Source organism: Heliangelus exortis, chromosome 8, assembly GCF_036169615.1.
Source record: "Heliangelus exortis chromosome 8, bHelExo1.hap1, whole genome shotgun sequence".
In the NCBI taxonomy this organism is placed as follows: domain Eukaryota; kingdom Metazoa; phylum Chordata; class Aves; order Apodiformes; family Trochilidae; genus Heliangelus; species Heliangelus exortis.
This window is the reverse complement of record NC_092429.1, coordinates 16,957,351-16,971,213: the sequence shown is the minus strand read 5'-3', so window position 1 is coordinate 16,971,213 and position 13,863 is coordinate 16,957,351. Positions and strand designations below refer to the sequence as shown.

The following is a 13,863-nucleotide window of genomic DNA, read 5'->3' as shown; positions in this document are numbered from 1 at the left end:
AATCTTGAAATGGAAACATCTAACTTGCAAACAAAATGCAGAATTATTTAAATATATTGCTGGAATTAAGTTTTCCTTTAAATTAAAAAATACTAGTACTGGAAAAAGGTAATTATGATTGGTGTAATTTCCAACTCTGAAATGAAAGCATCCTCTAATTTGCGGCCCTTTGTTAGCATATCCTATCAGTCAAAGAGGAAAGTCAGTATTCAGGGGCAGTTTTTTTTAATGTCCCAAAATTTATTCCTATATTCTGTTTCTTAATGAAAGATGAAGCAATCTAAAGCCCACAGATTTTAATGTTAGCAACTGACAGAAATAAACAGGCAATTCACTTGCAGAGGAAAAAAAAAAAAAGCTACTTCTAGTCCAGTTTAAATATAGCCTGCAGATCCTATTCTCACCATAAAGACAAGAATTTTGTAGCTAAAGTGCAACTTATATTTTATTTATTATTCAACTTCCTTTCATTATTATGTACTGACTTGTCCACAGAATTCAGCACAGACACTTTAATCCTCTGATGGCAACAGAACCTAAATTATTCATAGTTTAAAATTTTTGTCCACTACGCTTAAATCAATGCTACAAACACTGATTCAAAATCAACGACCGGAATTCCTACATAATCCAAGAATAAGACAAAACTTTAGGGTCATTCAAAAGTTAACTTTCTTAATTGTTTCCACTACCTTCATTTTTTCCCCATGTAGCTTTTACAAGTCTGTTCAAGAAAAACATTCTCTGTGATACATGTTAATATATATATATATACACACACAAATTTTTTTTCTTCTTTTAAAATTCACCTCTCAGACACTTTTCATGTAGTTGGTGTCCAGACATAAGTCTGTTTATGTTCCCTTTTAAAGGGGCCTAAATTCTACTTATGGTGGAGCCAGATGGGTACAACTCACAGTAAAACATAAGCATATTTACTGTAACCAGTTTAATGGTTTAATGAACACTGGATAAGTGTTTACTAACAACTGAAAAAAAGACAAAGGATTTACACCTCTTCTGATTTCTTTCTCTCCCCCCTAAGCAGTTATTTGTATCCAAACAGACAACTGTCAATTCAGAAAAAAATCTGAGCTGTACCTAAAGCTGGACCAGCCCAAACGAACACCACAGCTTTCTAGGAAGTGGTCAGAGGCCCTGGATCAGGCCCTTGGGACAAGGCTGTGAAGCAGAGTTGCCTCAGGTCATATCTCACTCTCCTTCTTGCACAGGCTTTGGAGGCCAAATGAACATCTGCAAAATCATTTGCTGGTTGTACTCTAAGATACTGTATGAGGCTTCATCTTTTGGTTTTCCATTACCTTGCATAAGGACATTTTTTGAGAGGCACTCAAATGTTTTAACTCTACTACACAGGGGAGAGAGGTTGATGCAACAGCCTTACAGCTATCTGATCAGGCATAGAAGTTGTTTATTTAAAATGGATTTAATACAATGTAAATGTTCTAAGTCTTTGAACTGTTTTAACCTAACAATTTTCATGAATATCAGAACGTATCATTTATGCCACTTTTTTCCCCTCTTCCCTCATCTGGCAAAAAAAACACATTAACTTGGGCAATCTTACCTAAAAGAGATTTTCCAAAATTTCTTGAACAGTGGGGTAGAAAAACCTCTAGCCAGACCAGAAGACTAAGGAAGCACCAAAACCAGCCCAGTGACATCTATGGCTTCTTACCAAGAGTATCCTTCAGACAAACTCTAGCTGTTTCAGAGACTGTTTCACCATTTTGTATTAATGACTGCAGGATGGTTTTTTAAAAAACAAGTGGAGTATGATACCCACTTCTACATTACATTACCCAAGTTAATACTACAGTAGTTCAAAGACATGAAGAATCAGAACTTCTGTAATTCTATGTGCCACTTAAAGCTATGACATCCATACAGGGATTTGTTCCAAAAGGATTCAATTTAGCTTACTTATCTGCATAAAGCCAAGGTAAAAAAAAGCTCACAATATAAACCCAGAAGAAATCACTATCAGCTGTTTCTCTCTAACAAATCTGTTTCTTAGGTACACATTTCAAGGACAGGCTCTTGTTTAAAGAGCTCCCATTTATTTGAAATCTGTTTCCTGCTAACCAGCTGACAGATCAAAGGTACTTCTCAGTCCTACTAATTGTGCCTATTTCCCTCCTCTTTTTCAACTTATTAAAAAGCTTAAATTTAAATTTTATTTTAAAATTGATGATTTTATCTTTTCCCATCTTCTAGTCTTCACTTTTTCTGTTCCACAAAGTTCTCCTGTGACAGCTCTCAAATAGTGTAGCCTGTCCCATTGAAGTCTCTGGATTACCTAGCTACACAAAGTTAAGCACAGGTATAAGCCACATCAGGATTAAAAAATTGTAAAATCTGTAGTGAAATGAGGCAACCAGGTGGCACTAATTGCCAGGTAGTGGGCATGACCTTGTGTTAAGCCCACCTGTGCCTGATTAGGGAGGGCCCCTACTGCGCACGCCCACTACCTGGCAATTAGTGCCACCTGGTTGCCTCATTTCACTACAAAATCTAAGCTTTTAAGGATTGAACCTTTTAAGTATTTTATAAAAGAAACACTGTTGTATAAATTGTTATGCACATACAGTGAGAAAATGCAATAATCTAAAAGATGCCTTTGTATATAAACCTGATGCATTTTTACCATTTAAACATTGTTTCACATCCAGTTTTGCACTTGCTGGGCTTACTGCTGTCACATACTGGTAATCTATTCCTATCAATTCCCTATCTCAGTGATATAAAAAAAAATAAATAAAAATCACTAGGACACTAGGATACTCTGTCTTTTACAACAGCTACAATGCAACATGCTTAGGTAAATAATTTGTAAATACTTGATTTTATAAAATGTACTCACCTGTACTCACTTATTGTGAAAACAATCATAATATTGAGCATAGTTTAGTTTCACAACTTTCTAACATTGTAAAATGATTATCTGCCCTTCAGTCCAATATACAGATCAGACACCTGGAATAACGCAGCTGAGTAAAGAGAGATGTTAGGAATAAAATTGTTTCTCCTTTGTCCAGTTTTTTTTCCTTCAGAAGTTAAAATGTCAATTTTGTTACCTGCCTTTCCCAGTTTTGAAAACAAATGCCACTGCAGTTTTGGATCTCTCTCAAAATGATATTCCAAAGTTAAGGATTCTTAAGCACCTTTTCCCAGACATCTCAGCTCACAGTAGGTTTAAAAACAAAACAACAAAAACACCCCCGAACAACAACAACAAAAAAACCCCTTGAAACTCTTTTCCTGTTTTATTGTTTTATTTCCAATTGTTTTATTATTGAAGTGTTGATCTCCAGTAAATAATTTTGCTGCTCTTAATCTCAATTTTACCATCTCTATAACAGAAAAAAACTTAAGACTTGATTTGTGAAAGTACACTGACCTAAACATATACTTAAAAAATCAGAATATATGATCAGGTTTGAAAGAAAGAGACACATCAATCTTCACTATTCTTCATTCTTTTAAAAAACTCAATACCTCATCTCAGAAATAATGAGTTTTATGATGAATGAGTTAGATCTATTCAGCATCATCTTAAACTGTTCAGATGAGTACAGAAGGATGGAGAGAAGGTGGAAGAGATGGAGTAATACATGTATTTATGTGGAACATAGGGTATAAGCACAGTATACATCAAAATGAAATCAAACATTGGGAACCCAGCCTCTAAGAATCAAGTATCTGCAGTTCTTGCACTGATGCTGGTTTTGCATCCTAGAGTATGTAATTATACATAGACACGTTGCAGTTTCTGGACTAAGCTCCCACAAACTGGGTCGCTGTGCTTGCTCCCAGGCAATGAAAGCACACTTCAATTTTTTCATAGGAATGGGAAGAACCTGTACTGTTATGGACATGACTGCTCTTGTTCCTTTGTATTATGCCACGAAAACTTCATTGATATATAGTCATTTTGTATTTGTTTATACAAGATTTTGGTTAACTGATGGTTGCTGCCTTATCCCAAATATTTATTTTAATTATATACTTTGTGCCAAAAGAGCCACCACCACCCTGATGCTCAATCTACTGGCTGGGCTTGTCTGTAATCTGAGAGCTTCACCATAGCCCAGCTGCCTCAAGATACACTTCATACATCATCTTCTTGTCAGTAACATGTATTTTCTTCCTTCTGAAAAGAGGCTGTACTTTCTGTTTTCATAAATATGAAAGGAACACATTTCAGAAAATACTGGGGTTTTTTTGCCTTCACTGTTACATCCCAGGTCAGAACTCAATTGCCACACTGGATGAGACCACTGGGTGTCAAAATGTTTTTGAATCTCAAGAACTAACAAGCTAACAAGAAGTACAAACTTCCTTTGCACTTGGTTCTGACAGTATCAGGAAATGAAAACAAGTCTCCAGTTCATCAGTATCAACTATCAACTATCACTAATTTGCCTCCTTTCTGAACTAATCAGTTGTCATCCTGATATCCTTGAAATTTTTCATGCTTCTAAGTACTTCTAATTTTATCCCTGGTCATTGCTGGGTATTAGAGGAACACCAGCATTAACCAACATAACATTATCAGTATGAAATCTAATAAAATGCATATCTCTTTACCTCCCCCCTAACTTGGATGCATGGGCCTTTAGGTAGTACTGTGGATTACTGTTCTGATCGAAGCAAGTTATAACTTAACTCAATTATTAAAATAATTTTATTTTTAAAGACATAATTCACTCATAAAGCAGAATTTTTAAGATCCTAATGTTTTTTAAATAGCTTTCAGGATTCCTCCTCCTTAAAACCCATTATACACTTCATAGCAAAAATAGTCTGCCATCTCAGGTCTGACACTTTCAGTAGAACTATGGAAACCAAAAATCTCCAGAATGAAGTATTGTCTTCCTGGACAGCCTGTCTCACTGTCTAGCATTTTAAGGTTTTAGATTTCATAATCTGCCTCAAACACCACAAGGCAAGGGAATTTCTTTCAGGGAATTTTTACAATCAATTTTTTTTCTGTTACAGTGCTTTCAGAAGAGTTAAGGAATACAATACTTATCCACTGGGCATAATTTATTTCAGTGCTAAAAAGAACAGGACACACCATATAGCCTAGCAAGGGTGCCATTATGACTGCATAGAACCAAAGAAGTTAATCCAGAACCCATGCTAAAAATTCTGCTGGTACAAAATATCTGTGGGATCACATGCTATGAGGACATAGTAGCCTTTCCAATGGCTTCTCTTTGGTTTTTTCCCTGAAAAAAAAAGGCCAAATGAACCCTGATTTTCATCTTACAATGAAGTTTCCTGTAAGACAAGAACACTGCCCATAAACGTAGGCTGTTCATTAGAAAGTTTGCTAAGATAAAGTAAAAGTCTGAAAATAAAAAGATGCAAGTGTGTGCCAGTCATGTTTTTCTTTTAACAGATGGGTAGTGTTCCATGATAAAAAATGTTTGCGTTGGATGTATTAAGATTAATTATTAATAAGGAACCAAGTATATTTTCATACGGCTACAGCTTCAGGATTCAGTTGCAAAATTAACTGTTCAGTTTGCTCAGTGGATAAGGTTACAATACATTTATTTTAAAACTAAGTTTAGGGCAGCTGTTAACAGTGTGGATTACTAACATTTTACTTGCAGAACTAGTTCTCAACTAATTTTGGTCTATTTTACCATGTAACTGTGCAACTCATTCTGTGCTATGATCTAACTTCAGTAAGCAGAGCAGCAATTACAGAAGGAGGAAAACATGACATGACAAAAGGAATCTTCTAAGTATGTACCTTCTCAAGAAAGAAATTTTAAAACTGTTTTCTCTCTAATAGAGCTGGGCAATTTTTCCATCTGCTTGATCAGCACACAGTTGTGGCATAGAGTTCAACAGGACATGAACTCCACTGACCGAGCCAGCTCCCCAAAGAGTCAAGCAGTCTTCCAAAACCCAGCTTGCTATCTTTCAGAGGGCTAAAACAGAAGTTGCAACAAAAATCTGGTTTAAAAGGCACAAAAATGATCACACAAATGATGGCAATCATTTTATGATGGCAATCATTTAATGATCACACAAAGGCAAAAGGCAAAAATGAAGAGGCCGAGGAAAGTACTATCTCTACTATCATGTTCTTAATTGACAAGTACATTTGGAACCTCAAGTTACCAAGGGTGAGTAAACCAGAAGATCCAAAATTATGTTCAACATAGAAGTATTTCTAGATTTTATCAACAAGATTAGTCAGAAGAACACCACCATGAAGTACAATTTTTAAGCAGTGATGCACTTTGCACACCAGCTCTGCACAGTGGGCATGACTTCACTCTGAATGCCCACACACAGAGCTGCTGGGAACATGGAGGTTTCTATCTCTTTGAGGGATTTCCAAGACACTTGGCATAAAGCCATGACCCTGCTCTTCCCTTGCATTGTGCAGCAAAGCTGGCAAGTGCAGAGAGAAGGTGGCTTTCTGAGCTAACTCACCAGCTCCAAGGAATAGAAGTCCAGGATGCAGCACGTGCTGAAGCTCCACTGGGGCTCAGCAGGTCAAAGACCAAAACTGTAAAGGGAAACTCATTATCCTGGACTCATTTCAGAGTTTGTGCTGGGCATGCATGAAAGTTATGAGGCACATCCCAATCTCCCATTTAGAAGCCTATCCACAAGAATTAACAGAATGGAAAAAGCCTGCAGCTGTTTGTGCTGCCACGAAATCCAGAGTGGTATTTTCCTGCCTAAGAGCAACACTGTGTGTTTTCTTTTGTACAAGGAGAAACACCTTAGTTGAAATTGCTAAGGTTTCTTTTTCTGTTGTCTCTCTTGTAAATGACACAGATATTTAATTAAATTCTAAACTTTGCACTGATCAGGCCCAATTAACAACACTGAAAATCTCTCAAAACACTGTTCTTTATATGTTTCCTAAGTAATAATGGAACATGGTAAGAGGAAGTAAAGCAATCCTGATCTCCACAACATGCCCAATAAGCAGATCTGAGTTTGCTTCGGAAGTGCTGATAAGTAAGAAATGCTTGACAAAAATCTTATGCGTTCACTCACCAAAGGACAACCTAAATATTAAGAGAGAAAAAAGGGAAGAATATACTTCTTAATTTTTTACATGTCAAGACAAACTTGCTTTTTCTCTATTTCACACAATAATATAACTTGATAGGTAAGAGGCCAAGAGCGGAGGCAACACTATGACCACATTTAAAAACTTTTATAAAAGTAAAGACTCTTTGGATTTTTGGTCCTGCAAACTCTGTTTCAAAATGGGAAATAATGATATTTCTAGCTTAATGATACATTATTTTTCTCATCTGAAACCTGGAACCAATCTTCCATCATAGACTTGATAAATAAAAGATAATCCAGCTGACTCGTATGCAGATTCTTCAGGAAACAGCCACTCTGCATGTCTGATTCATATCCAGTATGTATTTGTACATTAGATTCATACATTTCAAACATTCAGATTTTTCCAGACAAGAAAACAACAGCAATATCACAAACATCTGAATTCCTCTTAAAATACTTTAGAAATGTCAGCATTGAGTAACAGATGTGCTCTCGTGTGCAAAGAAGTAAAAATGTATACTTGAGCCCAAGATTCTACAGTTCCTGAACTGTTATCACCAAGAGAGTAAACCTCTAGAGTACATCTCCACATGACACATTTATCTAAAGTGGCTGCACACATATTATGATGGCTTTTGTTTAGTGATCATGGTCATTCTGAGTTTGTTTAAATACTGCAGCCAAATGCTTATAAACTAATCCCAGAACATTTTGAAATGCTTCAAAGCTTTTAGCGGGGGAACCTTTTGCATAGGCTTTGTAGATGAAGCTGACCACAGTTCACTGGAACCAGCCAGCTCAGATAAGTAAGATGAAAGCAGACATTTCCTGAAAATATCTTGAAAGCTTTCCATTAGACTGTACCAGGGGTATACACTAAAAACAGCAAGTGCCCATGCTTATATAGCAACCAGTCTTCCCACTGCTTTCTACTTCTTTCTTGAACTACTGCATTTCTATCTATTTATCTGCTTCATTTGATATCTTGCAAAGTTCTCTGGGGGGAAAAGATGCAACTTCTGTATTTTCATTTATAGTAAATTATAAAGCACCTATTACTAACCAAAAAAATCTGCTTAACATACTAAATATTGCAACAGGAATACACAAAAATTTACCACTGCCCAAGTTGCTACAAATGACAACTAAATAAGAAATTTGATCTGCAGATCATTTTAAAGAGTCACTTGCTGCATGACAGGGATGAATGCAATTATTTTAATATAATTCTCTGGCTGGCAAAGCGTACTCCAAGATGGCTGATACAGCATCACTGAACATGCTGGACATAAAGATAGCAATGCCTCAGGCTAGATTTTCAATAAAGGCTGAGACTGGCTGTTCATATTTTACATGATAATTTGATTGAATAAATCCAGCTGTTCACTAGGAACAGGAAATGCTCCACCACTGTGAGCTCCAATACTTCAAGAAGGACACTGCAAAGTTTCAGGCACTATTTCAGAGCTATGAATGAGAAGGCCAGGTTTCTGTAAAAATCAGAGGACTCAAGGGCACATAAGTACTTCTAATAGCTTCTTGACGACCAGCAGACTACAAAGGGAGCCTAGGTCTAACATTAAGCACAAAAATTAGCTTTTATGACTACCCAATATCCTGTATTCATGCACACTCCAATGATGAGAGGTTAGCATTATCGTAACAAAAAGGTTTGGGGCACTCTGAGAGTGCACTGTGATGTTGAGTACACTGAGTCCTCAAAACATGCTAGCCATAAACAAGACAGGTGTGGTGAGCCACAATACTGATGCACAAAATAGGGTGCAAGCAAAGTCCAACAGTTGCTACACTAAAAAAAGACAACCCTGCCCCCTTCCAAAGAAAACAAAAAATACCTGAGGTCTCAGTAGTTTCTTTTTTGAGTTATACCCTGAAATCCCATGATCACTCTGCCTTCTATAGTCTCTGTTCCTGAACCTCCTGCATCCCAGCATACCTGTAATATGGTCTTTCATCCTTCTGGAAAGAGGAAGTAGTATCCTCTTCCAGGCTGTTGCTTATGCTACTTCACTGTTCAGTGTTAGGTGTAAAACAGCCACTCTATGTTTGGCACCAGGTCAAGACCTGTGAATACAATTTTTGAAAAGGTTCTCCTCTTTCAGTTACAGTAGCTGGTAAAAAAACCACACTGAGTCCATACAGCTCTGCACTCTGAATGAGACTGACGACTGCAGCGTTCATCTTCTCAGTATAGCTCCTGGGAAGCCAGAGAAGACTTAACAGAGTGTCATTCTTTTAATGATCAATATTAGTAAGATGTAACAGATTCTTTGGCTTACTGCAGGAGGTGAGAAAGGGCCACAACCTGAGGATCTGACAGTGAGGGGTTGCCCAGGTTCTCAGTAGCCTTTCCCTGCACACATCTGGCTTCCACTAAATATTCAAGGTTGATTAGAACTCCCAAATAATTAAATGTTGTTTTAATCTTTCTAGAAACAATGCAACACCCACCATCATCTTTAGAGCAATCTTAACACTCATTCTACCCCATCTGCATTCTTCCATAACCTCTCCTAAGTGGCAGCTGAGTGCCGTTTAAAATCTGAAGAACATGAGCTTGCAAGAACCTGATAATAAACTGAGGTCAACAGGACTTTCATTCATTATTTCATTAGAACAATACTAGAAATAAAATCTGCTCTTTCTAGGATGTAATGCAATTTATTTGTTTAGGGGTAGGCCCTTAGAAAGCAAAAGTAAAAAGAGAGCTGGTTCTCTGCTTCTACTGATTGCTACCAAGACTGCCTGCCACTTGTATAGCATTTAAAACAAATGTAAAACAAACATTAGGCATGTTAACATTATGGTTCATCATAGATGGAGAGACCAGCAACATATTTTAACTTCTGGTCAAAAGAGTCACCATTTCCTTAAATGTACAGACAGCACTTGAAAAATTCATAAGATCTGTTTCACATATTACCAATTCAACCATAAGAATATATAGCAAAAATGACAAAAGATTTGTTCTTATAGTTGATGAAAAATTTATGCCAAGGCATTCAAGTAAAGTTACTTTCTGTGTTCTGATTTAATGAATCATTTGAGCGGTATCTGGCTGGGTGACACAGATGTAAGGCTCGCTGAAGCCTACTCTAATGCCTGCTGGTGTGGTCTTCCTTGGGACAGTAAAGCCAGAACAATGTGTCAGACTGAAGAAATATCAAGGAAAGTAAGTGTAGTACTGGGGATGCTACAAGGCTGGACTACAACACTTCTTGACCTGTGAATATCCAGAAATATTTCTCTGTCCTACAGACTCCAATGACCCAGGAAGCCCAAAAGAAGCAGCAGCAGTGCAGTCATAAACAGTCTCTGGAATAAGATTTTTGCAATTTTTTAATTCAAGCTGAAGGACATGCAAAGATTGCTTGATGGTTAACTCTATTTAAAAGCAGGGATTGACACTGTGTGAAACCACCAGTGATTTCTTAAAAGGTGAACAAATGTTAAATATTCAATACAAACCTGTGAGAGAACTGTCTATTTTATACACTGTGAAGTTTGTATTTAACTTAAGAAATGTACATCAATTTGGAAAATATAATTACGGAAGTTAATTGATGTATTCCACTACAGCTTTTATAGACCATGTCTTGTGTAGAAGTGTACTGAAAGACATTGTAGCAAAATAAAGCTTCCCACTGGGAAAAGCTTTGGAAATAATTTAGTTCTACAGTAAGCAGAGCAAAGCTAAGGAGGACTGTAGGCACTGTGGTATCCCAATCTTAAGCAATAAAGGTAATCCTCATAAAAAAAAATTTAAAACTCTGTCCCAGTAGTTCTTTTAGAGTTTGGGAGTTGCTAAATAAGCTTTATCCTCTCAAAGTTAGAAGTATACCATATCTTCCTGGAAATAGTTTGACTTTAATCATGCAAGTGAAATCTTTTAAGAAATTAGAAGTAAAATGAGAAATTAAAAGTGTAACAGTTATGCCAAATCCAATCCAATCCAATTCACCCTGTCCTACTGTCAGATGAATGACAGCAGAAAATGGGAGGGAGTGAAGTGTACTCTCCTTCACCAGCCCTCTTCAAAAATCTCTAAAGATTAGCTTTTCTTTACTTAACCTAACTGTGGATTGTTAACATGTTGGTCTGAGTGGAACAATCCTATTTTGATTAGAAAATTTAGTTAATTTGCATGAAAAAAATCATTCTGATAATACTCTAGTTAAACAACTCTTTCTCTCCTATTATCTGAAATTAAATATTGTCTCATTAGGCTACTTAAGACAGTTGTGTATGAGAATATTTAATAATAAAGGGTACTTACACAGATAACAAAACTATAGCAATTAGAGTCCATTCAGGCATTTTGTGAATAATATTTTTGTTTGTTAACCTGAAAAACAATAAAAAACCCAATCAGAACATTTCAGAATGAAAGGAAAACAACTTTAATTGCTGGATTTTCAGTCTACAATTAAAAGATTTAATATACCAAGTTACAAGGTAGCAATTACTGCTGTATCTGAGCAGTTCACCAACTTTCAGGCATCTCTCTCATCGTGTAATGGAGGAATTGAAGAATTCCCAATACATCTCTTTTTCCATATGAAAGTGGGATGGGGAAGATTGCACAAAAGGTAATTCTTTGCTCAGAAGTAGTGCTGGCTGCTCTGAGGGCTCTGCTCTCCCTCAAACCCACTGGGAAATTCTCAGAAACTCCACAGGCATTTCTGAAAGGACTCTGGGCCTTCCTACACTTAGGTTTTCTCCCTGTTGGCTTCAGATCCGGATCTGCTGTAAAAGCTAATGTTGCAGAAACAGACTAGATTTTATAGGATACCAGACACAATCCTCTGATGATTCTTGTATTTAAAATGGAAACCCAGAATTCTAGCTCATGCAACAGGAGACAAGCAAGAAAATGAGGTGTGAATCAAAAACCACATGGGGGCTCAACAAAGGCACTGCTCTGTTTTACACCTGCTGACCCATTTGGCTGAACTTTGTAATAACACAAATCTGCTTTAGTCAAATGTTAATCTGATTTAAAGCAATTCACATGTGAATTCATCTGTGGTGTTTCAAGACACCCAATTCCATGGAAGAGTCACAGCTAAACCAGAAGCTGTGGCTAACACCCAAAAAGATGAGCAAAATCAGTTTTATTAGACAGATGGCACCATCCAACAAAAACAGAGAGGCAAGGGCCTGGTCTGCTTCCTTCTTGCTCTCAGCTTCCCATCAATGCAGCCTTGTAGAAATTCAAATCCACAATGAAGCCACTCTATCATTCCTACTCACTGCTACAGGCTCTAGTGAAGATGGGAAGTTGCTTAAAATGAAGTACCTGGCAACAAATTCAAATCCAGGGTTTTCTTCCCAGTAAGACTTTTTTTCAAATTTACTTTTAATTTCTTTGACCAAGTATACACTTACCCCCCAAAAGTGTTAAAAAGTGGGAAAATAAAGTATTTGTACTTGGCACTGTTAAAATTAAAATTCTGTTAAGTAGTTTATTAAACTTATATTAAAAATGACCGTGAAAAATGCAGCTGTAAGACATTTCACAGGATCATTTTGCATTTCCATATTTCAGAAAGCTATTTAAAAATAAGAGAATAATTTTTTATTTAAGGATAGTAATCATTAAAGCAGTATTATCCAATTTTTCTCCTTGACTCTCTAAGTCCTCCTACTAAAATAAGATTCTGAAGCAATGATTACTCAGTGTCTCCACAGCCTGAATTTTGTTAAATGATGAAAGGAAAACCATTATTTTGTACTACATATGCAGGAATTGTCACATCAACCTAGAACCATCAGTTCTAGCAAATACAGATTATTTTTTAATTAAAAGATTCATGTTTCCCAATTACTACTTCAAACAGCTAATGGCATTAGCTGGCAACAAAGCTTCTACCTGGTAAACTGTTACATTTTTCTGGCTATAGAATAAGAAACAAAAAACAAAGGCTGAAATGTCATGACTCAGTGCTGATGACAGTGATAAACACTACCAAGAAATGCCTGATGGAATCATCTTGACAAGCAATTCATATGTAACATTCCAGTTAATCTGCTATGATGAGACACAATAGAAGAGACAGCTCTAAGCCACCTGGGAAAAATGTCAAATAGAGAAAGCAGCTTTATTTCGGTGCTCTACAAGGAGTTATTATTGATTAGAGCACAGAAAGGTGTCATTCTTGAACACAAACTGAGAGGTGCAGTTATTTGTGTCAATTAACTCTTATTCAATGTTAGTATTGATTGGCAAGGTCTGAACACCATCGTTGCCATCAATATGCTATTTATGAAGGAGGTAGTAAAAAGACACAGATAACCAGCAGGATACAGCAACATGGATCTGCTGATGTGCTTCTGTCACTGGAGTGGATGAACAGTCAAGTCAGGCTTCCATAATGATTAACCTTTCAGTACAACACCTGTCCTAAAGCACTGAAAGCTGCTAAAACAAAAACATTTCAGGCAGATCAGACTGAAGCTAGCAACCTACAGGTGTGAAGCCTTAAATAATAAGGAACAGTGGAAGGGCAGTCACTCTGAAAAACAAGCTGTGTCAACACCAAGGCCTCTGAAGAGCGAAGCTTTCAGGAAACAGAGAAGTGCAAGTCCACTGTAAAAATGGTTCTTTAATTCTTTGTCTTGCCTCTAGCCAAAACTGTTACTTCAAAACAATTCAAAGACAAGTCACCAGATTTCTGTCATAAACATATAATGTGGAAATGCTGAAACCTTACAGAACTTTTTGTACATGATTTGAGTTTTGCAGTGAAATATTTACTGTTAAGG

At 36.7% G+C, this 13,863-nt stretch overlaps 1 protein-coding gene across 7 annotated transcripts in view; it reads right to left on the bottom strand.

Annotated features, from left to right (window-relative positions):
• RPAP2 (RNA polymerase II associated protein 2) overlaps nucleotides 1-13,863 on the bottom strand; it is a 38,363-nt gene that overhangs the window by 10,198 nt on the left and 14,302 nt on the right. For 6 of the 7 annotated variants that reach the window (XR_011727105.1, XR_011727106.1, XM_071750705.1 and 3 more), the window contains one exon: nucleotides 11,375-11,443. Coding sequence is in view for 4 of the 7 variants with exons in the window: in XM_071750705.1 (XP_071606806.1) it covers nucleotides 11,375-11,443 (69 nt within the window). In the remaining 3 variants the exon portion in view is untranslated. Of the gene's footprint in view, nucleotides 1-9,019; nucleotides 9,163-11,374; nucleotides 11,444-13,863 lie in introns of those variants that run through there. The other variant, XM_071750709.1, reaches the window with a different exon arrangement.